Here is a 27,277-nt window from a genome sequence, read left to right on the forward strand (position 1 = left end):
CAGCAATTTTATTTTAAATTCACAAGCTTTCGGAGATTTTCTCCTTCCTCAGGCAAATGTTTCAAGGCTCTTGAAACATTTGCCTGAGGAAGGAGAAAATCTCCGAAAGCTTGTGAATTTAAAATAAAATTGCTGGACTATAACTTGGTGTTGTAAAATTGTTTACAATTGTCAACCCCAGTCCATCACCGGCATCTCCACATCATGACTTCTATTGATAAAGTCCAGGATCTCATATGCTTTTTTTTTTAAAAAAAGCCTTCTCAACTTGTCCTTCCACCTTCAAAGATTTCCATGCGTATATCCCAAGGTGTCTCTGTTCCTGCAGCTCCTTTAAAATTGTGCCATTTAGTTCTTATTGCCTCTCCTCATTCTTCCTTCCAATGGAAACCATTATTATAATTCAGACAATGGTTAGAAACTACTCAAGTTTCACACCCAGGATTTATTAAATCCTTGAATCTAGCCTGCAACTCACTCCCAGGTATCCATAATTCCCAATATAAACCATCTATCAGGTCTAGGGAAGGGGTATGACAGCAACATTCCGATATCACCACACTGTCCAGGTCACATAAATGGAGAGTTGACAATGTACTTGAATTTTATCCCAGGAACAATCAGGACCTTCTGAGGAGAAAAGCAAGCATTAAACAGTCTCTTTAGCCTGCAGTGCTGAGTTCTGCTGGCCAGTGACAGCTCTCCTTAGACACTCATACCATTTGGGGAATAGATTTGATGATTTTTAATAGTTAGCTTTACAAAACTAAACTCTGAATCAAAAATTATTCCAATTTTTACAATCAGCAGTAAAAGTACAAATATTGTACAGTACAAGAGCACAATACAAAGGATTTGTTGGGGACTTTGTCCTCTTTGAATGCATTTTGTGCAAATCAATGTGAAGGATGTTACTGGTGGAACAGGACACTCAGTGCCAGCATCAAACATGCAGTCAGGTACAGCATGGGTGAGACACAGAGTAAAGCTCCCTCTACACTGTCCCATCAAACACTCCCAGGGCAGGTACAGGGTTAGATACAGAGTAAAGCTCCCTCTACACTGTCCCATCAAACACTCCCAGGGCAGGTACAGGGTTAGACACAGAGTAAAGCTCCCTCTACACTGTCCCATCAAACACTCCCAGGGCAGGTACAGGATTAGATACAGAGTAAAGCTCCCTCTACACTGTCCCATCAAACACTCCCAGGGCAGGTACAGCACGGGTTAGATACAGAGTAAAGCTCCCTCTACACTGTCCCATCAAACACTCCCAGGGTAGGTACAGGATTAGATACAGAGTAAAGCTCCCTCTACAGTGTCCCATCAAACACTCCCAGGGCAGGTACAGCACGGGTTAGATACAGAGTAAAGCTCCCTCTACACTGTCCCATCAAACACTCCCAGGGCAGGTACAGGGTTAGATACAGAGTAAAGCTCCCTCTGCACTGTCCCATCAAACACTCCCAGGGTAGGTACAGGATTAGATACAGAGTAAAGCTCCCTCTACACTGTCCCATCAAACACTCCCAGGGCAGGTACAGGATTAGATACAGAGTAAAGCTCCCTCTACACTGTCCCATCAATCACTCCCAGGGTAGGTACAGGGTTAGATACAGAGTAAAGCTCCCTCTACACTGTCCCATCAATCACTCCCAGGGCAGGTACAGGGTTAGATACAGAGTAAAGCTCCCTCTACACTGTCCCATCAATCACTCCCAGGGTAGGTACAGGATTAGATACAGAGTAAAGCTCCCTCTACACTGTGCCAAGTTCCAAAGGGGGCCCCTATTGCACGAGTGTAACATTTTTCCATTTCCTACACCAACAATCCTCTGTCCCTTCTGACTGAGATTGCCCACTCAGTGCCAAACTCGGGGCAGTTTTGTACAGTCGAAGTGGTTTGATGTTGCTTACACTTAATTTACACAGGATCCTTACATCCAGCACTTAGAGCAGACTTTCAACCCAATGGTTTGTGCTGGATTTGAATGTTGGTGTTAGAGATGAATGGCCAGTGTGTGGCCCTCTGTGCTACTCAAGGCCAGATTCTGATCAAGTTGTTCATGTTATAATGTGTTCGACACGACTTGTGGCCCAAACCTTTTACACAATTATTGCTGCAGCTGCTGCTTCTCCGGTGGGCCGAGTCTGTTGTTTTAGTCACTCAGGTATATTATCCACCACCAAGGCAGGGAATTTCTCACCTCCCTCACAGACTTGGGAGTACACCGCTCGATAAAGATGGTATAGGGATTGCTCCGGAGGCTCGGAGGAAAATAGAACGGGAAGCAGCTCTTCAGCCATAGCCTGGGAGAAAACGAAGAGTCAGACAGACAGTTTAAAGGTCTATATTCGTTACTATATAACAAGTTAAAGGGCACACCCTCAGCATCTCACTTACAGCACTACACACATACCATTACCCCCACTCCTGGATGCTGCTGGTCATTCTTCATATGTGAGCCTAGACTGTGAGTGACAGCAGGTCATTTCACTGTGGTCAGCATCACAGCCAAGCCAGTCCAGTCCTCAGCTGCGATCTGTACGTACACACTTTCCAGCAGGAATCACTGGACAGCGATCAGGAGTAGGAACTATGGCTGATTCTCCCTCTCAACAGCCTGGGGATAGTGCAGCTGATTGTAGTATCCCATCTACTGTCAAAAGTGACTACAGCTAACTCAGCATAGACTAGGGCTAGAACCTGGCACCTTGCCAGTCTCTGTGGCTCAGTGCCACACAGGGAAGTGTACTAAAAGCCACAGAATAAAAATACCTCGATTATTCTAGATTGATTCCTGGGATGAGAGTGTTGTTCTATGAGGAGAGGTTGAGTAGACTGGGCCTTTACTCTCTGGAGTTTAGAAGAATGAGAGGTGATCTCATTGAAACATATAAAATTCTAAGAGGGCTTGACAGGGTAGATGCTGAGAGGTTGTTTCCCCTGGCTGGAGAGTCTAGATCAAGGGGCATAGTCTCAGGATAAGGGGTCGAACATTTAAGACTGAGATGAGGAGGAATTTCTTCACTCAGAGGGTTGTGAATCTTTGGAATTCTCTACCCCAGAGGGCTGCGGATGCTCAGTCATTGAATATATTCAAGGCTGAGATCGATAGATTTTTGGACTCTAAGGGAATCAAGGGATATGGGGATCGGGCGGGAAAGTGGAGTTGAGGTCGAAGATCAGCCATGATCTTGTTGAATGGCAGAGCAGGCTCGAGGGGCCATATGGCCTACTCCTGCTCCTATTTCTTATGTTTCTGCTGTAACCAGGATTCGGATGTAAAGATTAGATACAGCCAGTTTTCACAGATGACTTTTATTTTCTAACCTGTTCACCTGACACCCTAAACCAAGCATCACAAAGTGTGAACACAACCTATCCAATCAAATGAGGAAGGGTCCATACTAAAACCGCCATTCCTCATATTCCAGGGATAAATCTGCCATTGTAATAGAGATAGGAACAGAGGAACAGGAGTCGGCCATTCAGCCCTTCGTGCCTGCTCCGCCATTTGATAAGATCATGGTTGATCTGTGATGTAGCTCCATCTACCTGCCTTTGGCCCATATCCCTTAATACCTTTGGTTGCCAAAAAGCTATCTATCTCACATTTAAATTTAGCAACTGAGCTAGTATCAATTGCCGTTTGTGGAAGAGAGTTCCAAACTTCTACCACCCTTTATGTGTAGAAATGTTTTCTAATCTCATTCCTGAAAGGTCTGGCTCTAATTTTTAGACTGTGCCCCCTACTCCTAGAATCCCCAACCAGCGGAAATAGTTTCTCTCTATCCACCCTATCTGTTCCCCTTAATATCTTATAAACTTTGATCAGATCACCCCTTAACCTTCTAAACTCCAGAGAACACAACCCCAATTTGTGTAATCTCTCCTCGTAACTTAACCCTTGAAGTCCGGGTATCATTCTAGTAAACCTACGCTGCACTCCCTCCAAGGCCAATATGTCCTTCCGAAGGTGCGGTGCCCAGAACTGCTCACAGTACTCCAGGTGCGGTCTAACCAGGGTTTTGTATAGCTGCAGCATAACTTCTGCCCCTTGTACTCCAGTCCTCTAGATATAAAGGCCAGCATTCCATTAGCCTTATTGATTATTTTCTGCCCCTGTTCATGACACTTCAATGATCTATGTACCTGAACCCCTAAGTCCCTTTGGACATCCACTGTTTTTAACTTTTTACCATTTAGAAAGTACCCTGTTCTATCCTTTTTTGATCCAAAGTGGATGACCTCACATTTGTCTACATTGAATTCATTTGCCACAGTTTTGCCCATTCACCTAATCCATCAATATCGCAAGTAATGTTCCCTGACCGGGAATCGAACCCGGGCCGCGGTGGTGAGAGTGCCGAATCCTAACCACTAGACCACCAGGGAAGCGATGCAAAGTACCGGGAAGAGGATTTTTCTTGTACCATGTGACCCCCCCTCCTTTTGTATTAATCTGCATTGTGAAAATAAACAAATAATCCAGAGTGCACTAAAACAGAGTTAAAAATCAACTGACCATCCACTCCAGGACATGGCAGCCATTACTCAATCGCACAAACACAACAGGTCAGTGACGAGTGGGCAGGAAAGTGACTGAGTGAAAGATACCATGTCAGTTTGGCTCAGTTGGTAGCACACTCACCAGATGCAGAAGGTCATGGGTCAAACCCCACCCCAAATGAGGAATAATCTGAGCTGACACGCTGGTGCATTACAGGGGGACTGCAACATTCTCAGAGGTGCCAACCTTCAGACAGGGAAGTTGCTCTCCTGTTAAGGTGGTCAATGAAGAACCCATGACACTGTTTGAAAATCAGGTGTCCTGGCCAGTGTTTCTCCCTCAATCAACACTAATAAGAAACAAATAAACTGATCATTTGTCTCTCTGCTATCTTGCTGTGCACAATATGGCTGCCATGTTTCCCACATAACAACAGTGGCTGCATTGCAAAGTAACTTCTTGTATATGAAGCATGTTTCTGAGATGTGGTGAGGTGTTATACCAATGCAAGTCTGTCCTTTCTTTCCTTATGTCTGTGTCAAGTCCACCTACAATGTGAGGGGACAGCTACTGGGATCCCCCTGTGAGGGGACAGCTACTGGGATCCCCCTGTGAGGGGACAGCTACTGGGATCCCCCTGTGAGGGGACAGCTACTGGGATCCCCCTGTGAGGGGACAGCTACTGGGATCCCCCTGTGATTTTTCTCGACCTTCAGGAAGCACATGGCCTCAAAACAATCCCTGGGCAAAATGGCACAGCTGCAATTGGAAACAGGTCTGGGTAACTAGCAGCAATCCTGGGCACCACTTATGTGTGGCCTAATCTGTTCCCCTGTGATGGGACAGCCACTGTAATCGGCTTTACCATATCACAAACAGAGCTGCTCATTGCCTAGCCAGGCACAGTAATACATTAACCAGATTGTAAACATTAACCGGGTAGCAAGACAATAACTGGGCATTCCCTTGGGTACCTCCTCAGGATCCAGAAACGACAGGGGTAATTTGGAATATCTTGCATTGAAACATCTGGTTCCAATATTGCAAACATCTAATGCAGTGGTTCTGATGGAAGTGAGAATGATGCATTACCTTTTGGATCTGGATCTGTCTTTGGAGAGTTTGTACGTGAAACCTGAGAGCCTCCATTTCCTTCAGCTCCTGCAGACTAGAGTAGAACAGGAGAGGTGCACACTTGCTGCCAAAACCTTTGCACATTTTAAAGCTGGGCCTCCAGCAGGTCCAGAACTTCACCCAAAAGGCCTCAGCTATGTGTCAAGATAAAATGTGAAGACAGTCAGATGGTGACACAGGAAACTCCAGGGAAAAATAAAGCACATTTAAAGAGGCTGTACAGTGTACTTAAAAATCACTAAAACCAACTGATTCCATGTGCAGATGCTGACTCGACAATCTCTGTAAAAACATTTTGGACGCTGACCCAGGTGGGTGACTGCCCCGCCTGCTGTGGTACAGAGCCACCTGGACCAGACAGGTCCCACTTCAATCCTCGGGCTGTGCTCAATTAGCTCCCATCAGCCAAGTCAGTGCTGTGGCACAACTGACTTCAGTGCCCTGGGGAGTAATCAATCATTTAGATTTGCTGCTTCCGATCATACTCCAATTACCATGGCTAAAAAGTGTATGTGTGGATATCAGCTGCAAGAAAGTCAGGTTCACCTGTGATGCCTCTCATGATTGATTGTCAGTGGACAATTCTCTGTCTGGCCGACATGATGAAAGGTCACTTGAGTGAGGCACTGGATGTTTTTACAGATCCACGTCTGATTTGAGTGGGCAGTGCGGGGGAACTTCACCCTGTAATGTAATCTAGACCGCTTGACGTAACTGGGCCCTGACAAAGCATCAAAACCCGGGTAAACCAAGAGCAGAACGTCCTAGTGTGGGTTACAAGATAATGCACTCACCATCCTTGAGCTGCTCAATCTGGTGAAGGAGGCTGGATACAATATCCTGGCATCTCTCCAGTGTCTGCAGACTCTCATATTCATGCTGCCAGCTCAGAGGCCCTTTCACAAATATGAGCAGAATTATTATTTTCCCTGCACACTATCTGAGGCCTAGCACTGAAATGGAATACAGGAATATAAGGATTTTTAGGAACAGGAACAGGCTAATAGACCAATGCCGCGCCAGCACTTCCAATGGGAATAATTATTTTGGTTTAACTAGATGAGCACAGGACTCTGTTTTCCAAACCAAACAAAGCTTACTTCAAAAACCAACAGCTGAAAAGGATTGTTTTATTCAACTTCAAACCTGAATAAATAGCAATTAGAATATATTAAAAGTAACCGCGCTCTTGATACAGAGTTTCCAAATTCACTCATCTTCACTGCAGCCGAAAGCTTAAAACTTGCTGACAACTTCCGTCTGATCTGCTCCAACCAAACTTTCAAAAAATTGCCTGTCAAAAACAATACTTCTGGGAACATTCAGAAGCTGGTCTTTCCAGAACAAATGAAATGAAATCCCATGTATAAATTGAATTTACAAATAGGAGGCAGGCTTCACCAAATACAAAACTTAATTTACAAGAAATCGTCTGAGATATGAATACTTAGTATGAATCATCACAACACAGCAAATCAAATTTGTTTGATGAAATGAACCATTTGCTAACAAAATCAATAAAAACAACGTGATCCAAGATCAAAGACATAAATTGGACATTACATTCGAGGAAACAAACTTTGTCACAATTGGTAAAAACTGCTGAAAATTTTGATTATGTCCAGCCTGAGATCCTCCCCCCTCTGCAACGAGGCTCAGCCACACACTCTCCTACGTTCCTGGGCATGACACAATGTTTGGCCTTTGAGAGATATTCCCTCGCTCACCACCAGCCTCCAACCTCCTCCCTCCATCACATCCTTTCTTGTCTCTCCATTCTAAATTGATATGGTTAGTACTCCTGTGAACTTTCCTTTTGTTCCTTACCAGCTCCAAATGCACCATCCTACAGACATGTTCTCCTCCCTATGTTGAAATCAATCCTCACTGTACAGTTTCTTATTCCAACTCATTCTATCCCAGGACCTCAAAACTGTGGAACTCTTTGTGTCTCAGTCTTTCCTTCTGTTTACAGTTTATAAACATGGCCTTACCTACTAACTGCTTCTTGACTTACCTTCTCTCTTGTTTTTCATCTTTAGAGCTGTCCTGCACCAAGGACCCTATCCTTTCACCTTGGTTTTTCCAATAAAAGAAAAATGGTGCATTGGCTGATGTATCCAGTGGGATCTGAAAATGGTGACAAATTTCTCTCCATTTCAGCAACCCTGCCTAAACCAGCAGGTGAAAATGTACCATGGCCAGCCCCGCAGACCTCGAAAGGATAGATTAGCCATGGGTATGGGTAGGCAGCACTCTAACTATTCCCAGTGGGGGCTCCTCTGGGGTATGACTCCATTCTGTTGCTTGCAAATAACAAAGTCTAGGAATGTGACTCCTCCCTTTGGGAACTGGAAGCAGCTGGGTCTGAGACAGAGAGGTTGCCATTCTGTACAACGTGCGCTTGGCACTAAAGATTTATTCAGCAATCTTCCGATCCCAGCAAGGGGCCTTTCTCGATAGGAGCACGAGTTGCAGAATTGATACTACAGTGTTGTTGCTCTACCTCCAGTCTGTGCTCCTATCCAGTAAGCTGGGGTTGCAAGGGTTACTGAACTTTGTTCCTAATACCTTAAACATGGATCCAGTGACAGAACTAGCAGCATTTGTATTTCCAAATCACACCAATTATCAGCCTCATTGCCACGTGCTCCAGACAGCTCACGTTAGCAATGAAAATGACCATACTGATGAAGTAAACTGTGCTCCCCTGAGCTTGAGACTGAGGCAGATTATTGTGGCAGAGTAGAGAGAGGTTTGCCGCTAACTCGTGCTGTATCTAATACGCCATTACCCAGCACTGGCATCTCGCCCCTTGATCAACATTAAATAAATCACAGACAATTTGTAAAGGACATACCTGAGGAATTGAGCAGGGGTTCCGTGTGTACACATTGGTCAATACACTTGTGAAAATCACGGATGTTGCCCAATCGTTCTTCAATCTCCACGTAACTCACAGTCGGGAGCTGTGAATGGAACTTCAGATCTGAGGTTAAGCAAAAGTTTTGGAAAGCTTTTCTTATTGATGTGAGTCCCTCCCTTACACTAGCAGAACCACCATTTCCGAATCAGGAATCCATGATATTAATCAAGCTCCCTAACATTGTCAGTAAACGCTCCAGCCAGTACCCCGTGTTAACTCTATCTCTACTGATGTATTTTTGAATATCTGAATTAACAACTTAGCAAATAGGAATAGAAAAACTACAAATGATTTAACTTTGTGACTGTTGATTGTGAAGTGGGGTAGATTCGATCTTTAATGTGCAACAAAGAGAAGATACTGCTGACTGAATCCTTTGCATGAAGCGTGCCTTCTCTGGGATGGTATCAGTTTGACTCGTTGACACTTTCTCCCACAGGCTAGACAATAAAAAGAAAATGAATGACAACAGTTCACACACATCCATCTCTTCACGTTCTCTGGAAAATCATTGTTATGGTCAGGATTTCTCCATGAAGCAACTACTACCAAGAGTATTAGAGGGAAATTAGGGGCAATTACAGGATTTGGAGCAAGACAGGAGCAGGAAAGGGGCCTTAACCCTTACTAAAAACACACTGGTGGGGGTGAGTTCTCTTGATCTCCCCTTTTCTGCTCACCCATGCTCTCATTCAGGAAATACTAGGAAGAGGGGTGAAGGGGAGCCAGCTCAGTGTCATTACCGGGGGAAGTCAATGGGTGGTGAAGGGGACGAGAAAGGTGGGGGGGAAAATATTTTAAAATATAACAAAAAAAAGGAAAAAAAATGGAAAATCTACGAAATCTGGGGGAGGGCCAGGTTCCGCCAGCTCTCCCTCTGTGGTGAGTGTTTGTTCAGCTTCGACAGCCCAGTGCCTGAGGATCTGCTTACCATACATTTCTGCTACGCTGCTTTCTCCACTCTAAAGGAAGTTTCAGCGTTGACCTGTGAAGGTTTAAAGATGACTTACTGTTCGCAGAGTGTCCATCAGCTCCCAGTATAAACATGTCAACAAGAAAAAACTCAATTTCTCAAGCTACAATAAACCAGAACTCAGCTGGCCACATCCTGATCTGCACTAAATCCCAGTTGCATTCACATACACTGGCTTCCTATTCCCCAACACACTGAATTTTAAACTCTTGTTCCCATCTACACTTCCCTCTATGACATCGCCCAACCCTCCCTCAACTATCTCCTCCAGACTTCAATCCCCTCCTGCACTCCCAGCCCTCGAATGTTGGCATTCCGTGTACTCCTCCTCTCTGCTCCACCTGTTGTGGCGCAGCCTTCCTTCAGCTGTCTCAGTCTTACTCTCCAAACTTCCCTCCCTAGAACCCTCCACTTCTCTCTCTGCCTTTAAAAAATTCAGCCCCTTGGCCAAGCTTTAGGGCACCTCCCATAATCTCCCACAAAGCCTCATGCCCATTCCTTTCTTTCTCTGTGAAACACCTCAGGACATTAAAGGAGTTGTATAAATATAAATTGAGTTGTTGATAGGAGCACCGTCACGGAGATTGCATTTTCAAAAATCAAAGTTACAATGAATTACGATTCTTTTGCACATCTTTTTGTAAAAAGTCCCCCTCCTTAAGTGGATCAGTTTTGAATTTGTTTAAATCTGGACCTTGAGCGCCCCCCGATGGCTCAGTGAGCAAGTGGTGTGGTACTGAGCCACAAAGATCAGAAGCTGCAGGTTGGATCCCTGGATCAGCCGGTTCAGCATTCGGGGAGATATAAGTGCCCTCAGCAACCCTGGGCTAGAGACAGCGTTCCACTGTCTGCACGTTAGTCCAGGCGCTTGGGGAGCGATGGAGCTACTCCTTGCCCTGGAACTTTACTCCAATACATGCCCCTGTTGTCAGGACAAGAATTAATAGAAAAATTGGGGGAGAAAAGGATGGGCGTGTTTGGTTTGGTGCAGTTTCTGAGCCTGGGAGAGGGAATATCAGATTTAGAGTCACTCAGCCATATTAACCAGGCAGATTAATTCCACTCTCTCTCATCTTCTGCTTATGTGCTCTCTCCTGTCACCTGAAGCCTCTGATTAAAATAATTGCCTTATTCAGAACCTCAATACAAATTGTAGACAAATGTAAAGTACGCACATTAGGGGAAAAAGACAACACACGCTCCATGTATGGGGTTGAAATAAATGAGGATGAACCTCAAAGAGACCAAGCAGACTTGCACTTGTTAAATTACAATGTGAGTGAAGGTATTTTTCCAATCCTCTTACCCACGTCCCTGAAGGGTGAATAATTTGGGCTTCTCCTTGGAAGAGCTGTCATCCTGGGGCACGTCCCCTCCGGAAGCACTCGAGTGCACAGCGCTCTCTTTTATGCTATTGACCCTCTGCTGGGTAACGACAGCGAATGCTGGGGTGGGAGCTGTGTCTGTATCTGCAGGGGTCTCCACACTGTGCGGTCTGATTGCCTTTTGAGCTGTTTTTAAGGAGAGGAGCCTGTTTTGTCGAGTTCTGCTTCCTGTCCTGTCTACAGAGACGGGTCGTTTTGTACGTCGAGTGGCACCAGTTTGAACTGCACTCAATCCAGCATTCAAGGAGCCTCTAGCTAACCGTCCCACTGCTGATGTCTCCAACTTCCTTCTCACTTCCAGCTTGGTTTCATATGGACCCTTCAAAGTACAAGAAACTGGCTTCCTGGAGGAGATGATTTGTACTGTGCCCCTCTTCCCAGTGAGCCTATTTGTCAAATTACTTGGTAAGCACCTCTCCTTACATTTTGATGCTACCACTTTGCCACCATCACTGCTTGTGTTCACATCGGCTGCCTTGTCCCTGGCATCAGGCTGTGGTTTCTTGAATTCAATGCCTGATGAAGGCTTATCCCCAGATCTGGCTGCTGGTGGCTCTTTGGCAATGCCAGACCCGGTGTCAGCTGTCGAGCTGCCCTCAGTGGTGTGCGGTTGTGTCAGCTCCATCTCAATCACGTTACGTTGGGTTTGTCGGATTCTTAGGGCTTTGGCCAGAGCTCTATTCAACACCTCCAACTCCTGCAGCTCATCAGAAGTACAATCATGCTCTGAAACAGAACAAAAACAGAAAATAAACAGAGCTCCGAATTCAGGCTCACGTGCTGCATTGTGTTTTTTTTTAACAGGATGCTAAACTGGCTGGCTTGTTGATCCAAGGCAATACTCAACAGAGCAGTGGGCCCCAGAATCCTGCTCCCATCACCCCACAGTGTGCCTCAGGATCCTGCACCCATCAACCCACAGTGGGAACTACTCCTTCTCCGCTGTTCACCAGGAGGACGTCTGGAGTGGGAAAATCAGCTGATGCTGGTGGGGGGGGGGGGGGGGGGGGGAAGACTTGCTGCGTGTGTTTTGTGTTACAAAAGTCTTCATAAAGAGGTTTACAATTTGTTACACATTGCACACTGGAGAAATCGCCCAGAGTGAGCTAATCTGGCCCAGTAACCACTCAAGACATTGGTGCGTGTGTGGAGGAGGGCAGAAGGATAAAGAATCACAGCTCTCCAAGAGAGCTGTGAACAGCTGGTCTGTGTAACTAACCCAGAGAGAATCTAATGGAGGCAGCTCTGAAAACTATCAGTGACAGATTGTGGGGTTATTAGTTACCCCAGCCTGCAGTGGACCCCCACGGCTCAGGGTTTATCTCCCAAACAAAAAGCTCTTTTTACAGTAAATTTTTGTGAACCTTTCACGGTAAAGAACATTATTGCTAAGAAATACAGAAACTATCAGTCACAGAACATCTGTCAACTTGGAAGAAACATTTTAACAAGTCAATGAAAAAAGAGGAGAGAGCTTCAGTAAACATTAGGCAAGCTCACTCAGGCACATCACAATGCAAACAAAATCACACCTTCAGAAAGAAGTAGGAAAAAAGCAATTGTCTGCAGATCAATGAACAAACGGGATTTGTGGCAATAGTCACTGTGTGAACCAGAGAACACAGGTTGTGAGGGTGTGGATTGCATTACCAGAGTTAGTGACTGAAGCAGAGACCATGTCAACATTTAAGAATAGGTTAGATAGGTAGCAGAAGGAAAGGAGGATAAATAGATAGGGAACAAAGTGGATATATGGGATTAGGATACTGCTTGTGTTGAGGATAAACACCAGCATGGATTAGCTGGGCCGAACACCGTTTCCACGTTGTACAGGAACAGGCTCGAGGGGCTGAATGGCCGGCTCCTGTTCTTATGTAACATTATTATGTAAACTAAAATGTGGGGTATATCAGATCCACAGAACACATGGCCAAGGGGATTACAGAGACTCTATGAGGCACTGGTTACACCACACATGGAGCATTGTGTTCATTTTTTCCCTTGATATTTACCAAGACTTGGTGGTTGGGGAGGGTTTAAGGAAGGTCAATGAGGACGTAGCAGTTCAATGTTTTATTTGAGCTCTTAGTTTTCAGAATTCACAAAATGCAAGAATTCTTCAGATTTCTAAAAAAACCAAAGTAACAGGACAAGCTCAAACTGCATCCTTACACCCTTGTTCAAAAAAGGGTTTAAGAATAAACCCAGCAACTACAGGCCGGTCAGTTTAACCTTGGTGTTGGGGAAACTTTTAGAAATGATAATCCAGGACAGAATTAGCAGTCACTTGGACAAGTGTGGATTGATTCGGGAAAGCCAGCACGGATTTGTTAAAGGCAAATCGTGTTTAACTAACTTGATAGAATTTTTTGATGAGGTAATGGAGAGGGTAGATGAGGGCAGTGCGGTTGATGTGGTGCATATGGATTTTCAAAAGGCGTTTGATAAAGTGCCGCATAATAGGCTTGTCATCAAGATTGAAGCCCATGGAACAAAAGGGGCAGTAGCAGCATGGATACAGAATTGGCCAAGTGACAGGAAACAGAGAGTAGTGGTGAATGGTTGTTTTTCGGACTGGAGGGAGATGTACAGTGGTGTTCCCCAGGGGTCGGTGCTGGGACCACTGCTTTTCTTGATATATATTAATGACTTGGATTTGAATGTACAGGGCACAATTTCAAAATTTGCAGATGACTCAAAACTTGGAAGTGTAGTGAACAGTGAGGAGGATAGTGATAGACTTCAAGAGCATATAGACAGACTGGTGGCATGGGTGGACACGTGGCAGATGAAATTTAACGCAGAAAAATGTGAGGTAATACGTTTCGGTAGGAAGAATGAGGAGAGGCAATATAAACTAAAGGGCACAATTCTAAAAGAGGTATAGGAACAGAGGATCTGGGGGTATATGTGCACAAATCGTTGAAGGTGGCAAGGCAGGTTGATAAAGCGGTTAAAAAAGCATACGGGATCCTGGGCTTTATAAATAGAGGCATAGAGTACAAAAGCAAGGAGGTTATGACGAACCTTGAAAAACACTGGTTCGGCCACATCTGGAGTATTGTGTTCAGTTCTGGGCAACGCACTTTAGGAAAGATGGGAGGGAAAGTAGAGAGTGAGGAGGACATAAAAAACCTACAAGGGGATATAGACAGGCTGGGTGAGTGGGCGGAGATTTGGCAGATGCAATACAATATTGGAAAATGTGAGGTTATGCACTTTGGCAGGAAAAATCAGAGAGCAAGTTATTATCTTAATGGCGAGAAACTGGAAAGTACTGCAGTACAAAGGGATCTAGGGGTCCTAGTGCAAGAAAATCAAAAAGTTAGTATGCAGGTGCAGCAGGTGATCAAGAAGGCCAACGGAATGTTGGCTTTTATTGCTCGGGGGATAGAATATAAAAACAGGGAGGTATTGCTGCAGTTATATAAGGTATTGGTGAGACCGCACCTGGAATACTGCATACAGTTTTGGTGTCCATACTTAAGAAAAGACATACTTGCTCTCGAGGCAGTACAAAGAAGGTTCACTCGGTTAATCCCGGGGATGAGGGGGCGGACATATGAGGAGAGGTTGAGTAGATTGGGACTCTACTCATTGGAGTTCAGAAGAATGAGAGGCGATCTTATTGAAACATATAAGATTATGAAGGGGTTTGATCGGGTGGATGCGGTAAGGATGTTCCAAAGGATGGGTGAAACTAGAACTAAGGGGCATAATCTTAGAATAAGGGGCTGCTCTTTCAAAACTGAGATGAGGAGAAACTTCTTCACTCAGAGGGTAGTAGGTCTGTGAATTTGCTGCCCCAGGAAGCTGTGGAAGCTACATCATTAAATAAATTTAAAACAGAAATAGACAGTTTCCTAGAAGTAAAAGGAATTAGGGGTTACGGGGAGCGGGCAGGAAATTGGACATGAATTTAGATTTGAGGTTAGGATCAGATCAGCCATGATCTTATTGAATGGCGGAGCAGGCTTGAGGGGCCGATTGGCCTACTCCTGCTCCTATTTCTTATGTTCTTATGTTAAAGATGTGAAGGCCTTAGAGAGGGTGCAGAAGAGATTTACTAGAATGATTCCAGGGATGAGGAACTTTAGTTCCGTGGATAGACTGGAGAAGTTGGGATTGTTCTCCTTGGAACAGAGAAGGTTGAGAGGAGATTTGATAGAGGTGTTCAAAATCATGAAGGGTTTAGGAGTAGATAGAGAGAAACTGTTCCCATTGGCAGAAGGGTCAAGAACCAGAGGACATAGATGCAACATGATTGGCAAAAGAACCAAAGGTGATATGAGGAAAAACTTTTTTTTAACACGAGTGGTTATGATCTGGAATGCACTGCCCGAGGGGGTGGTGGAGGCAGATTCAATCATGGCCTTCAAAAGAGAACTGGATAAGTACTTGAAAGGAAAAAAATTGCAGGGCTACGGGGATAGGGCGGGGGAGTGGGACTAGCTGGATTGCTCTTGCATAGAGCCGGCACGGACTTGATGGGCCGAATGGCCTCCTTCTGTGCTGTAACCTTTCTATGATTCTATGAACTGGAGGGAGCTCAGTAACAGGACAAGCTGTTAAGAGACAACTAGCTACAGGCAGATACTGAGAAGGCTGAACATAAGAAATAGGAGCAGGAGTAGGCCATATGGCCCCTCGAGCCTGCTCTGCCATTCAATCAGATCATGGCTGATCTTCAACCTCAACTCCACTTTCCTGCCCGCTCCCCATATCCCTTGATTCCCTTAGACTCCAAAAATCTATCGATCTCAGCCTTGAACATACTCAACAACTGAGCATCCACAGCCCTCTGAGGTAGAGAATTCCAAAGATTTACCCTCCTCTGAATGAAGAAATTCCTCCTCATCTCAGTTCTAAATGGCCGACCCCTTATCCTGAGACTATGCCCCCTAGTTCTAGACTCTCCAGCCAGGAGAAACAACCTCTCCGCATCTACCCTGTCAAGCCCTCTAAAAAATTTTATATGTTTCAATGAGGTCACCTTTTCATTCTTCTAAACTCCAGAGAATATAGGCCCATTTTACTCAATCTCACCTCATAGGGCAATCCTCTCATCCCAGGAAATAATCTAGTGAACCTTCATTGCACCGCCTCCAAGGCAAGTACATCCTTCCTTAGGTAAGGAGACCAAAACTGTACACAGTACTCCAGGTGTGATCTCACTAAAAATCGCCTGAAAATGATCTGTTTATTCCTACTCTCTGTTTTCTGTCCATTAATCAATCCTCTATCCATGCTGATATATTACCCCCAACCCCATGAGCCCTTATGTTGTGTAACAACCTTTTATGTGGCATCTTATCGAATGCCTTTTGAAAATCCAAATATACAACATCCACTGGTTCTTTATCTACCCTGCTAGTTACACCCTCAAAAAACTGATTTCCCTTTCACAAAACCATGTTAACTCTGCCTAATCATATTATGATTTTCTAAGTGCCCTGTTACCACTTCCTTAATAATGGATTCCAGCATTTTCCAGACATCTGACGTCAGGCTAACTGGCGTGTCGTTCCCTGTTTTTTCACTCCCTCCTTTCTTGAATAGCAGAATAGAAAGTGGTGTTGAGATCAACCAAAAAGAGGCAGCCTCTTGAGCTGGAATTTTCAGGTTCCTAAAATATACTTCCCACCCCACCCCACCCCGCCTCCGCCCCCCCACCCCGCCCCCCAACCACCCCCTAACCCCCCCCACCCCGCCCCCCAACCCCCCCCACCCCACCTCTGCCCCCCTGCCCCGCCTCTGCACCCCACCCCGCCACCGCCCCCACCCCCCCCACCACCCCGCCCCCGTCACCCCATCCCCCCACCGCCTCCGCCCCCCCACCCCGCCTCCGCCCCCAACAAAGATCTCCAAAGGTTTCCCAGCCTGGCACACCTGAATTGCTGATAGAGGTTCCATTCTTCACTGGGCTCTCCGCAGCACTGGGATTCCTGAGAATACACATCAATAAAGCCTTAATAACGAACACAAGGTGCTGGAAGCTAGTTTGCCTTTATTTATCCAAATGGCTCTACCTGTTTTGGGCACTATCAAGTTTTGCTTAAACATTACCAGCCCTACTCAGACATCAAGTAGGGGACCCAACAATTTAAAATGGGGCTTAATCTCCCCCAGAAGCTGGATTTTAAAATGGGGATTGGGGTAAAATTGTTCCATGCACTAAATTTAGCACAAATAGTATTTAGAGTAGAGCATTATTTTCCATGTTACATCCTCATCAGCTTCTGTGCTAAACTTACATATGGAAAAATTTTACTTCTTTGAACTTTTACATCTGGAATGTAATTGCATCACCACCTCTAGATATATAGTTATAGTCAGCAGTGATCTGTTCCCAATTACAATACTGCTTTTGATTAGGCTGACAACAGGAGAGCAATAGGTTTTAATAATCCTCCCCTCCCATGACAGGAGAGTAGGAAATCCAATCCGAGACCTCTGCCACTCCATAATCAGTCATCAGGAGGTCCATGTGCGCAGTCCAGGATTACTTGATATTCCTGCTCACTTTGCATAACAATAACACTGGGGGATGGAAGAGGGGGGCGGAGGACCGAGAGAGGGGGGGGGGGGGGGGGGGGGGGAGGGACCGAAGAGGGGGGGGGGGGGGGGGGGAGGGACCGAAGAGGGGGGGGGGGGGGGGGGGGGGGGGAGGGACCGAAGAGGGGGGGGGGGGGGGGGAGGGACCGAAGAGGAGGGGGGGGGGGGGGGAGGGACCGAAGAGGAGGGGGGGGGGGGGGGGGGGGAGGGACCGAAGAGGGGGGGGGGGGGAGGGACCGAAGAGGGGGGGGGGGGGAGGGACCGAAGAGGGGGGGGGGGGGGGGGGGAGGGACCGAAGAGGGGGGGGGGGGGGGGGAGGGACCGAAGAGGGGGGGGGGAGGGACCGAAGAGGGGGGGGGGGGGGGGGGGGGGGGAGGGACCGAAGAGGGGGGGGGGGGGGAGGGACCGAAGAGGGGGGGGGGGGGGGGGGGGAGGGACCGAAGAGGGGGGGGGGGGGGGGGAGGGACCGAAGAGGGGGGGGGGGGGGGGGAGGGACCGAAGAGGGGGGGGGGGGGGGGGGGGAGGGACCGAAGAGGGGGGGGGGGGGGGGGGGAGGGACCGAAGAGGGGGGGGGGGGGAGGGACCGAAGAGGGGGGGGGGGGGGGGGGGGAGGGACCGAAGAGGGGGGGGGGGGGGGGACGGGACCGAAGAGGGGGGGGGGGGGGGGGGAGGGACCGAAGAGGGGTCACCTGCTCTGCTCTCCCCTCCCAGGTATACATGGTACTTAGTGTTGGGGGCAGGGCAGAAGAAGTAGTGACGAAAAGTCAAGTATCAGACTGACATATGGGAAACCTGCAGATAAAGAGATGTCGAGATACAGTGGCCAGCAATTCAAAGGAAAACTATACATTCCATGGGAGTGGGAAAAATGGACCTGACACTTTGTCGTGATTTTGAACTCTGAGGCTGGCTGGCCTGTTCGACCCGACCCAATGGCCTTTTCTGGTCGTGTACATTCTTAGAATTAGCAACAGCAGGAAAATGGGGGCAATATCCCTCCCAGGTAATAGAAATAAAACAAATCGGTTAGTCGTACCAGGGTTTCAGCAGCTTGCGATAACATTTTAGCTTTTCTTCAAGCTTTCTCTCTTCCTCCATGCATTCCTCAATGGCTTCAACAAGCAATGAGGACAGCCTGTAAAGTATACAGCCATTACATACCTCTGAAAAAAGCAAAGCTCACCTCCTCACCAAGATAACTTAAAACGTAAACTTACTCAACAATTGTTATAATCAATGTCCTCCCAAAGTTAGAATAAAAAAGTTAAATTTAAAGCCATATAATCGAGGGGTTCGGGAGGTTTATATGTAGAATATATACAAGAAGCCCAACAAGAGAGGAATCAGTGCTGGATCTAGTAATGGGCAATGAACCAGAGCAGAAAAGAGGTAAGCGTAGGGGAACATCTACACAATAGCGATCACAACATAATGAGGTTTAAAATAGTGATTGAGAGACGTAAGTAAGACAAAGTCCAAAGTAATAGATTGGAAAAAGGCTAATTTTGAGGAAGTGAGAATGAAACTAGGGAGGGTAACTGGAAAACATTTTGACAGAAAGATATAGAACAACAATGGGAAATATTTAAAATGGTGATCAATAAGAGTTCAGGAGAAATGTATTCCACTAAAAAACAAGAACAAACTAGCCAATAATGAAACACCATGGATGAATGAAGAGATGAGGTCAAAATTGAAACTAAAGAAAGAGGCATACACTGAGTACATAGACAATAAAGGGGGATGACAGAAGGGAATACGAAGAGGTTAGGAAAGAAGTCAAAAAAACAATTAGGAAAGCAGAGAGGAATTACGGAATTAAATTATCAAGGAATATAAAAAGAAATAGTAGAGTATTCTATAGACACATAAATAAAAAAAGAAAAATCAGAATAGAGATAGGGCCACCAAGGTATGCACAAGATAAACTCACAGGTGATGATGGTAAAATGGCAGAAATATTGAATAGTTACTTTGCCTCAGTATTTATCAGGGAGACTAACAGGGAGGGCATGACATTAGAAGAGGAGATCAAAAATGATATAACGACATTTAAGATAAAAAGGGGGAGACAATTGATAAATTAATTAAACTTAGGGAGGATAAACCCCTGGTCCAGATGGATTGCATCCACACATATTAAAAGAAGTTTAGTGAAGAGATAACAGAGACACTATTACATATATATAAAAATTCATTAGAAAAGGGAATAGTGCCAGAAGACTGGCGGTCAGCTAATGTTATTCCTATACTCTCTGGAGTTTAGAAGAATGAAAAGGTGATCTTATTGAAACATAAGATTTTTTTTTTAAGAGGGCTTGACAAGGTAGATACTGAGAGGCTGTTTCCCCCGGCTGGAGAGTCTAGAACTAGGGGGCACAGTCTCAGGATAAGGGGTCGGCCATTTAAGACTGAGATGAGGAGCAATTTCTTCACGCAGAGGGTTGTGAATCTTTGGAATTCTCTACCCCAGAGGGCTGTGGATGCTGAGTCATTGAATATATTCAAGGCTGAGATAGATTTTTGGACTCTAGGGGAATCAAGGGATATGGGGATCGGGCGGGGAAGTGGAGTTGAGGTTAAAGAACAGCCATGATCTGACTGAATGGCGGAGCAGGCTCGAGGGGCCGTATGGCTAACTCCTGCTCCTATTTCTTTGTTCTTAAAAAGGAAGATAGAACAAGTCCGGGGAACTGCAGACCAGTTAGCTTAACATCGGTGGTCAGAAAGGTAATGAATCTTTATGCAAAGATGTAAAAGAGAAACATCTAGAAACTGTAAATATAATAAAGAATAGTTAGCACACATTCCAAAAGGGAAGGTCATGCTTGACCAACCTTATTGAATTCTTTGAAGAAATAACAGAAAGAGTAGACAATGCAGTAGATGTAATATATTTGGATTTTCAAAAGGCCTTCGATAAGGTACAGCATTTAAGAACATCAGAAATAGGAGCAGGAGTAGGCCAATCGGCCCCTCGAGCCTGCTCCGCCATTCAATAAGATCATGGCTGATCTGATCCTAATCTCAAATCTAATTTCATGTCTAATTTCCTGCCCGCTCCCCGTAACCCCTAATTCCCTTTACTTCCAGGAAACTGTCGATTTCTGTTTTAAATTTATTTAATGATGTAACTTCCACAGCTTCCTGGGGCAGCAAACTCCACAGACCTACTACCCTCTGAGTGAAGAAGTTTCTCCTCATCTCAGTTTTGAAAGAGCAGCCCCTTATTCTAAGATTATGCCCCCTAGTTCTAGTTTCACCCATCCTTGGGAACATCCTTACCGCATCCACCCGATCAAGCCCCTTTACAATCTTATATGTTTCAATAAGATCGCCTCTCATTCTTCTGAACTCCAATGAGTAGAGTCCCAATCTACTCAACCTCTCCTCATATGTCCACCCCCTCATCCCCGGGATTAACCGAGTGAACCTTCTTTGTACTGCCTCGAGAGCAAGTATGTCTTTTCTTAAGTATGGACACTAAAACTGTATGCAGTATTCCAGGTGCGGTCTCACCAATACCTTATATAACTGCAGCAATACCTCCCTGTTTTTATATTCTATCCCCCGAGCAATAAAAGCCAACATTCCGTTGGCCTTCTTGATCACCTGCTGCACCTGCAAACTAACTTTTTGATTTTCTTGCACCAGGACCCCCAGATCCCTTTGTACTACAGTACTTTCCAGTTTCTCGCCATTAAGATAATAACTTGCTCTCCGATTTTTCCTGCCAAAGTGCATAACCTCACATTTTCCAATATTGTATTGCATCTGCCAAATCTCCGCCCACTCACCCAGCCTGTCTATATCCCCTTGTAGGTTTTTTATGTCCTCCTCACTCTCCACTTTCCCTCCCATCTTTGCATCATCTGCAAACTTTGATATGTTACACTCGGTCCCCTCCTCCAAATCGTTAATATAGATTGTAAAGAGTTGGGGACCCAGCACCGACCCCTGCGGAACACCACTGGCTACAGGTTGCCAGTCCGAGAATGTACCATTTATCCCAACTCTCTGCTTCCTGTTAGATAACCAATCCTCCACCCATGCCAGAATATTACCCCCAATCCAGTGATTCTTTATCTTGAGCAATAATCTTTTATGTGGCACCTTGTCGAATGCCTTCTGGAAGTCCAAATACACTACGTCCACTGGTTCCCCTTTATCCACCCTGTACATTATGTCCTCAAAGAACTCAAGCAAATTTGTCAGACATGACTTCCCCTTCGTAAAGCCATGCTGACTTTGTCCTATTAAATTATGTTTATCCAAATGTTCCGCTACTGTCTCCTTAATAATAGACTCCAAAATTTTACCCACCACAGATGTTAGGCTAACTGGTCTATAATTTCCAGCCTTCTGCCGACTACCCTTTTTAAATAAGGGTGTTACATTAGCAGTTTTCCAATCTGCCGGGACCTTTGCCGAGTCCAGAGAATTTTGGAAAATTATTACCAAAGCATCCACAATCCCTACTACCACTTCCCTCAAGACCCTCGGATGTAAGCCATCAGGTCCAGGGGATTTATCCGCCTTGAGTCCCATTAATTTACTGAGTACCAACTCCTTAGTGATTTTAATCGTATTTAGCTCCTTCCCCCCCAGAGCCCCCTGTTTGTCCAGTGTTGGGATATTCTTAGTGTCCTCTACCGTAAAGACTGAAACAAAATATTTGTTCAGCATTTTTGCCATCTCCATGTTTCCCACCATTAATTTCCCGGTCTCATCCTCTGAAGGACCTACGTTTGCCTTAGCCACCCTTTTTCTTTTTATATAACTGTAGAAACTCTTGCTATCTGTTTTTATATTTTTTGCTAATTTATTTTCATAATCTATCTTCCCTTTCTTAATCAATCCTTTAGTTACTTTTTGCTGTCTTTTGAAGACTTCCCAATCTTCTATCCTCCCACTAGACTCATGTCTAAGGTCAGAGGCATGTGGAGTCAGGGGACAAGTAGCAGAATGGATAGCAAGCTGGCTACAAAACAAAAAGCAGAGTAGGGGTTAAAGGTAGTTACTCAGACTGGCAAAAGGTGGGAAGTGGTGTTCCACAAGAATGACTTGTACTTGGGAATCGAAAAGTACAATTTTAAAATTTGCAGACACCACCAAATTGGGGGGTATAGTTATTACCGAGCAAGAATGCGACAAATTACAAGAATACATTAATAAACTTGCAAAATGGGTGTGTAACTGATAAATTAATTTCAATATAGGTAAGTGTGAGGTGGTGCATTTTGGGAGGAAGAATAAGGGGGCCACACACTGCTGGGATAATAAGAATCTAAATGGGGTACAGAAACACAAATCACTAAAAGTACCGATGCAGGTTAATGAGGACATAAAAACGCAAACCAAGCAATGGGGTTCATTTCTGGAGGGATAGAATTGAGAAACAGAGAAGTCATGTTAAACTAGTATAAAAGCTTGATTAGACCACACTTGGAGTACTGAGCACAGTTCTAGTCTCCATATTATAAAAAAGGATATAGAGGCATTGGAGAAGGTGCAAAAAAATTCACAAGGATGATACCAGAACTGAGAGGATATACATTAGGAAAGGCTGAACAGGCTGGGACTCAAAGGCTGAGGAGACAAAAAAGATCATCTTGTGGAGGCAGAGGGCATGGCTGAGGTACTGAATGAATACTTCACATTGGTCTTCACTGAAGAGGGTGCTGCCATTGTAGCAGTAAAGGAGGAGGTAGTGGCGATATTGGAGAGAATAAAAATAGATAAAGAGGAGGTACTTAAAAGGTTGGCGGTACTCAAAGTAGAAATTCACCCGGTCCAGATGGGATGCATCCTAGGTTACTGAGGGGAGTAAGGGTGGAAATTGCAGAGGCTCTGGCCACAATCTTCCAATCCTCCTTAGACATGTGAGCGGTGCTAGAGGACTGGAGGATTGGAAATGTTACACCCCTGCTCAAAAACAGGGGAAGAGGGTTAAACTCGGCAATTACAGGCCAGTCAGCCTAACGTCGGTGGTGGTGAAACGTTTAGACACAATAACCCGGGACAAAATTAATTGGCACTTGGAAAGGTATGGGCTAATAAATGAAAGTCAGCACGGATTTGTTAAAGGAAAATCGTGTTTGACTAACTTGAGTTCTTTGATGAAGTGACGGAGAGGGTTGATGAGGCTTTTGTTGTTGATGTTGTGTATATGGACTTTCAAAAGGCATTTGTAAAGTATCACAATATAGACTTGTAAGCAAAATTAAAGCCCATGAGATTAAAGGGACAGTGGCAGCATGAATACAAAATTGGCTGAAGGACAGAAAGCAGAGAGTAGCGGTGAACGGTTGTTTTTTAGACTGGAGGGAAGTATACAGTGGTGTTCCCCAGGGGTCAGTGTTAGGACCAGTGCTCTTTTTGATATATATTAACGACTTGGACTTGGGCATACAGGGTACAATTTCAAAGTTTGCAAATGACGCGAAACTCGGAAATGTAGTAAACAACGTGGAGGATAGTAACAGGAAGTCTATGCCTGGTGAAATGGGCAGACACGTGGCAGATGAAATTTAACAGAGAAATGTGAAGTGATACATTTTGGTAGGAATATAAACTAAATGGTACAATTTTGAAGTGGGTACAGGAACAGAGACACCTGGGGGTATATGTACACAAATCTTTGAAGGCTGTTAAAAAAGCATATGGGATCCTGGGCTTTATTAATAGAGGCATAGAGTACAAAAGCAAGGAAGTTATGCTAAACCTTTATAAAATACTGGTTAGGCCTCAGCTGAAGTATTGTGTTCAATTCTATGCACCACACTTTAGGAAGGATATCAAGGCCTTAGAGAGGGTGCAGAAAGGATTTACTAGAATAGTACTCAGGTTTAGGGATTTCAGTTATGTGGAGAGACTGGAGAAGCTGGAGTTGTACTCCTTACAGCAGAGAAGGTTAAGAGGAGATTTGATACAGGTGTTCAAACCATGAACAGTTTTGATAGAGTAAATATCTAGAGTGCAGAGGAGATTTACTAGATTGGTATCAGGGATGAAAGACTTCAGTTATGTGGAGAGACTGGAGAAGCTGGGGTTGTCCTTCTTAAGAGTAGAGTAGGTTAAGAGGAGATTTGATATAAGTGTTCAAAATCAATTACAAAGAATTACAAAAAATGTACAGCACAGAAATAGGCCATCATGAATGGTTTTGATAGAGTAAATAAGGAGAAACTATTTCCAGTGGCAGAAGGGTCAGAAACCAGAGGACACAGATTTAAGGTGATTGGCAAAAGAACCAGAGGCGACATAAGGAAACATTTTTTTTTACACAGCGAGTTGTTATGATCTGGAATGCACTGCCTGAAAGGGTGGTGGAAGCAGATTCAATAATAACTTTCAAAAGGGAATTGCATAAATACTTGAAGGGAAAAATTTACAAGGCTATGGGGAAAGAGCAGGGGAGTGGGACCAATTGGATAACTCTTTCAAAGTGACGGTACAGGCACAATGGGACGAATGGCCTCCTTCTGTGCTGTACCTACTATACCAGGGAATGAGTTACAGGCTGGAATCTAATCAAGGTGTTCGCATGGTTTACATATAGAATAACAGATACCCGGGAGTGAGTTATGGGCTGGAATCTAATCGATGAGTTTGCGTGGTTTATATATAGAATAACGGATATCTAGGAGTGAGTTACAGGCTGGAATCTAATCGAGGGGTTCTGATGACTTGATCAAGTCCCACTCCAGAGACTTGAGCACAATCCAGGCTGACACTCTCAGTTCAGTACTGAGGGAGTGCTGCATTGTCAGAGGTGCCGTCTTTCAAATGAGACGTTAAACCGAGGTCCCATCTGCCCTCTTAGATGGACATAAAAGATCCCATTCCACTATTTGAAAAGCAGCAGTGTCCTGGCCAATATTTATCCCGCAACTAACATTACTAAAAAAAATTATCTGTTCATTATGCTGTGTGTAAGAGCTTGCTGAGCACAAATTGGCTGCCACATTTCCTACATTTCAACAGTGACTGCACTTCAAAAATACTTCATTGGCTGTCAAGCGCTTTCTTGCGTCCTGAGGTCGTGACAGGCGCTATGTCAATGCAAGCAGAGCCCCGGAGCAGCCATCACAGGCCAGGCCGGGACCCCGCACAGGGAGCAAGCAGTTTGCGGTAAATAGGGAGCTGAGCCGCTTACCTCAATGCCCGGGAGGCCGGCAGCATGGCTCGGGGCCTATCGGCTGCAGCCTGTCCGGGAACGATCTGTATCCGCTCTGCCTGTTGGCGCCGCGCCGCCCGCCTTACTCTGCGCAGGCGCGGACCCGGCAACTGTTGCTATGCGACGGGGCGGGACACGGTCCAGCTCCAGCAATTCCCGCAGTCACCGCGCGGTGGCAGAGGGGCCGAGGAGAGTCCCTTAAAGGGACAGGCGAGGAGAGTCCCTTAAAGGGACAGGCAGGTGTAACTAAAGCATTCATCAGCATGGAAGGAAGTGCTCGCTTTCAAACACCTGGCATCTCTCAGACCCCCGAGTGGGCTCTTATTCCCTGCTTCGTGACATATCCATCGGGGCTTCCCTATTGTCCCAGGGTTTCATCAGAAACAATGGAAGTCACAGCTTCAGACCGAGCCTGAGGGCTGGCCAGGGGCTGCAGGACCCGGGCGTGTCAGGCTTCTTCTGGGAGGATGCCAAGAACTTTGAATAAAAAGTACTCCCCCGAACTTGGTTTCATCTTTAAAGGAGCACTGCTTTCCCGCATCATGTCCTGCTCAACCATCACCCCTGACTTTGCTGACCTCAACAACTCAAGTTTAAAATTCTCATCCTTGTGTTAAAATCCCCTCATAGCCTCTCTGTAACCTCCTCCAGCCCTACACTTCCCCACCCTGAACTCTCCGTTCCTCTGACTGACCACGTGCATCCCCTCTCCCTACAGTGATTCAATCCATTATTTTTAAGCACCAGTTACAATTTACAGCAAAAGTGAGGAGGGGGGTTGAAATTCCAGCCTCTCAGTGACTTCAGTAGAAACTGCCCCTCATTGGGAAATTTGCAGCAGTGGGCAGCGTTTGTGAGTTGCAGAGGAGAGCAGAGAAAAATTAGAAATGTGAAAATAAAGAGTTCAGCAGCACAGAGCCACATCCTTGGCTGTAAATGATGGTATTACTAACCTATGGATAACTCTGGGTAAGAAACCGTAGGTGGAAGGAATGTTAGAGGAGGTCACAAGAAAATTAAGGATACAGAGTTGCTTATGAAGGAGGAGAAGCTAAGGGCAAGATTTTACATCTGGAATTTCTCAATGTGAAGCACTTTGGGTCTTTGTTGAACATGAGACTTTAATTTTCTGATCTAAACCAGGATTACAGGCAGTGTTATTGTCAGACTCAGGTCCCCAGGGTTAAGAAGGGGAAAATCAAGCAGGGTTTCTTCGACTGATTGGTATCGAGTGACCCCTGCTGGAAAGTTTTTGTGTGAACAGCCTCACAACTCTCTGTATGAAGAGGTTTCTCCTGCCCTCTGTTCTAAATCTCTTACATTTAATTGTGTATCTATGGCCCCTTGTTTTAGACCTCTCGACTACTGGAAATAGTTTGCTTCTATCTACCCTGACCCATTCTTTATAATTTGAAACACATCTAGCATATTGCTCCATAACCTGTGTTGTTCTAATGACAAAAGCCCCAATTTTTCAAGTCTTTCCTTGTATTTGTATTTCCGCACTCCAGGCAGCATCTTAGTGAATCTATGTTGTACCCTCTCTAAAGCCTCAACATACTTCCTATAGTGTGGAGCCCAATACTGCACACAGTCCTCTCACTGAGGTCT

General features: G+C 45.3%; 1 protein-coding gene and 1 non-coding gene across 4 annotated transcripts; both read right to left on the bottom strand.

Annotated features, from left to right (window-relative positions):
- Positions 1-729: 729 nt before the first annotated feature.
- LOC137340826 (tubulin epsilon and delta complex protein 2) lies at positions 730-25,750 on the bottom strand. 3 transcript variants are annotated; one of them, XM_068003634.1, is made up of 10 exons: positions 25,646-25,750; positions 18,524-18,622; positions 16,822-16,877; positions 10,854-11,658; positions 9,506-9,559; positions 8,936-9,014; positions 8,509-8,629; positions 6,443-6,544; positions 5,607-5,782; positions 730-2,310 (listed from the first exon to the last, which is right to left on the bottom strand). In XM_068003634.1, the coding sequence occupies exons 1-10, from the start codon at positions 25,669-25,671 to the stop codon at positions 2,164-2,166; spliced, it is 1,665 nt and encodes a 554-aa protein (XP_067859735.1). In that variant the 5' UTR covers positions 25,672-25,750; the 3' UTR covers positions 730-2,163. The 3 variants fall into 3 exon arrangements, with proteins under 3 accessions (XP_067859735.1, XP_067859736.1, XP_067859737.1); XM_068003635.1 differs by lacking the exon at positions 9,506-9,559; XM_068003636.1 differs by lacking the exons at positions 16,822-16,877; positions 25,646-25,750 and having other exon boundaries at positions 18,524-18,590.
- Positions 4,328-4,399, bottom strand: trnae-cuc (transfer RNA glutamic acid (anticodon CUC)). The gene has a single exon. It is a non-coding gene; the product is annotated as a tRNA-Glu (tRNA).
- Positions 25,751-27,277: the final 1,527 nt, after the last annotated feature.

The sequence above is a fragment of the Heptranchias perlo genome, chromosome 22 (assembly GCF_035084215.1).
Source record: "Heptranchias perlo isolate sHepPer1 chromosome 22, sHepPer1.hap1, whole genome shotgun sequence".
Taxonomy (NCBI): domain Eukaryota; kingdom Metazoa; phylum Chordata; class Chondrichthyes; order Hexanchiformes; family Hexanchidae; genus Heptranchias; species Heptranchias perlo.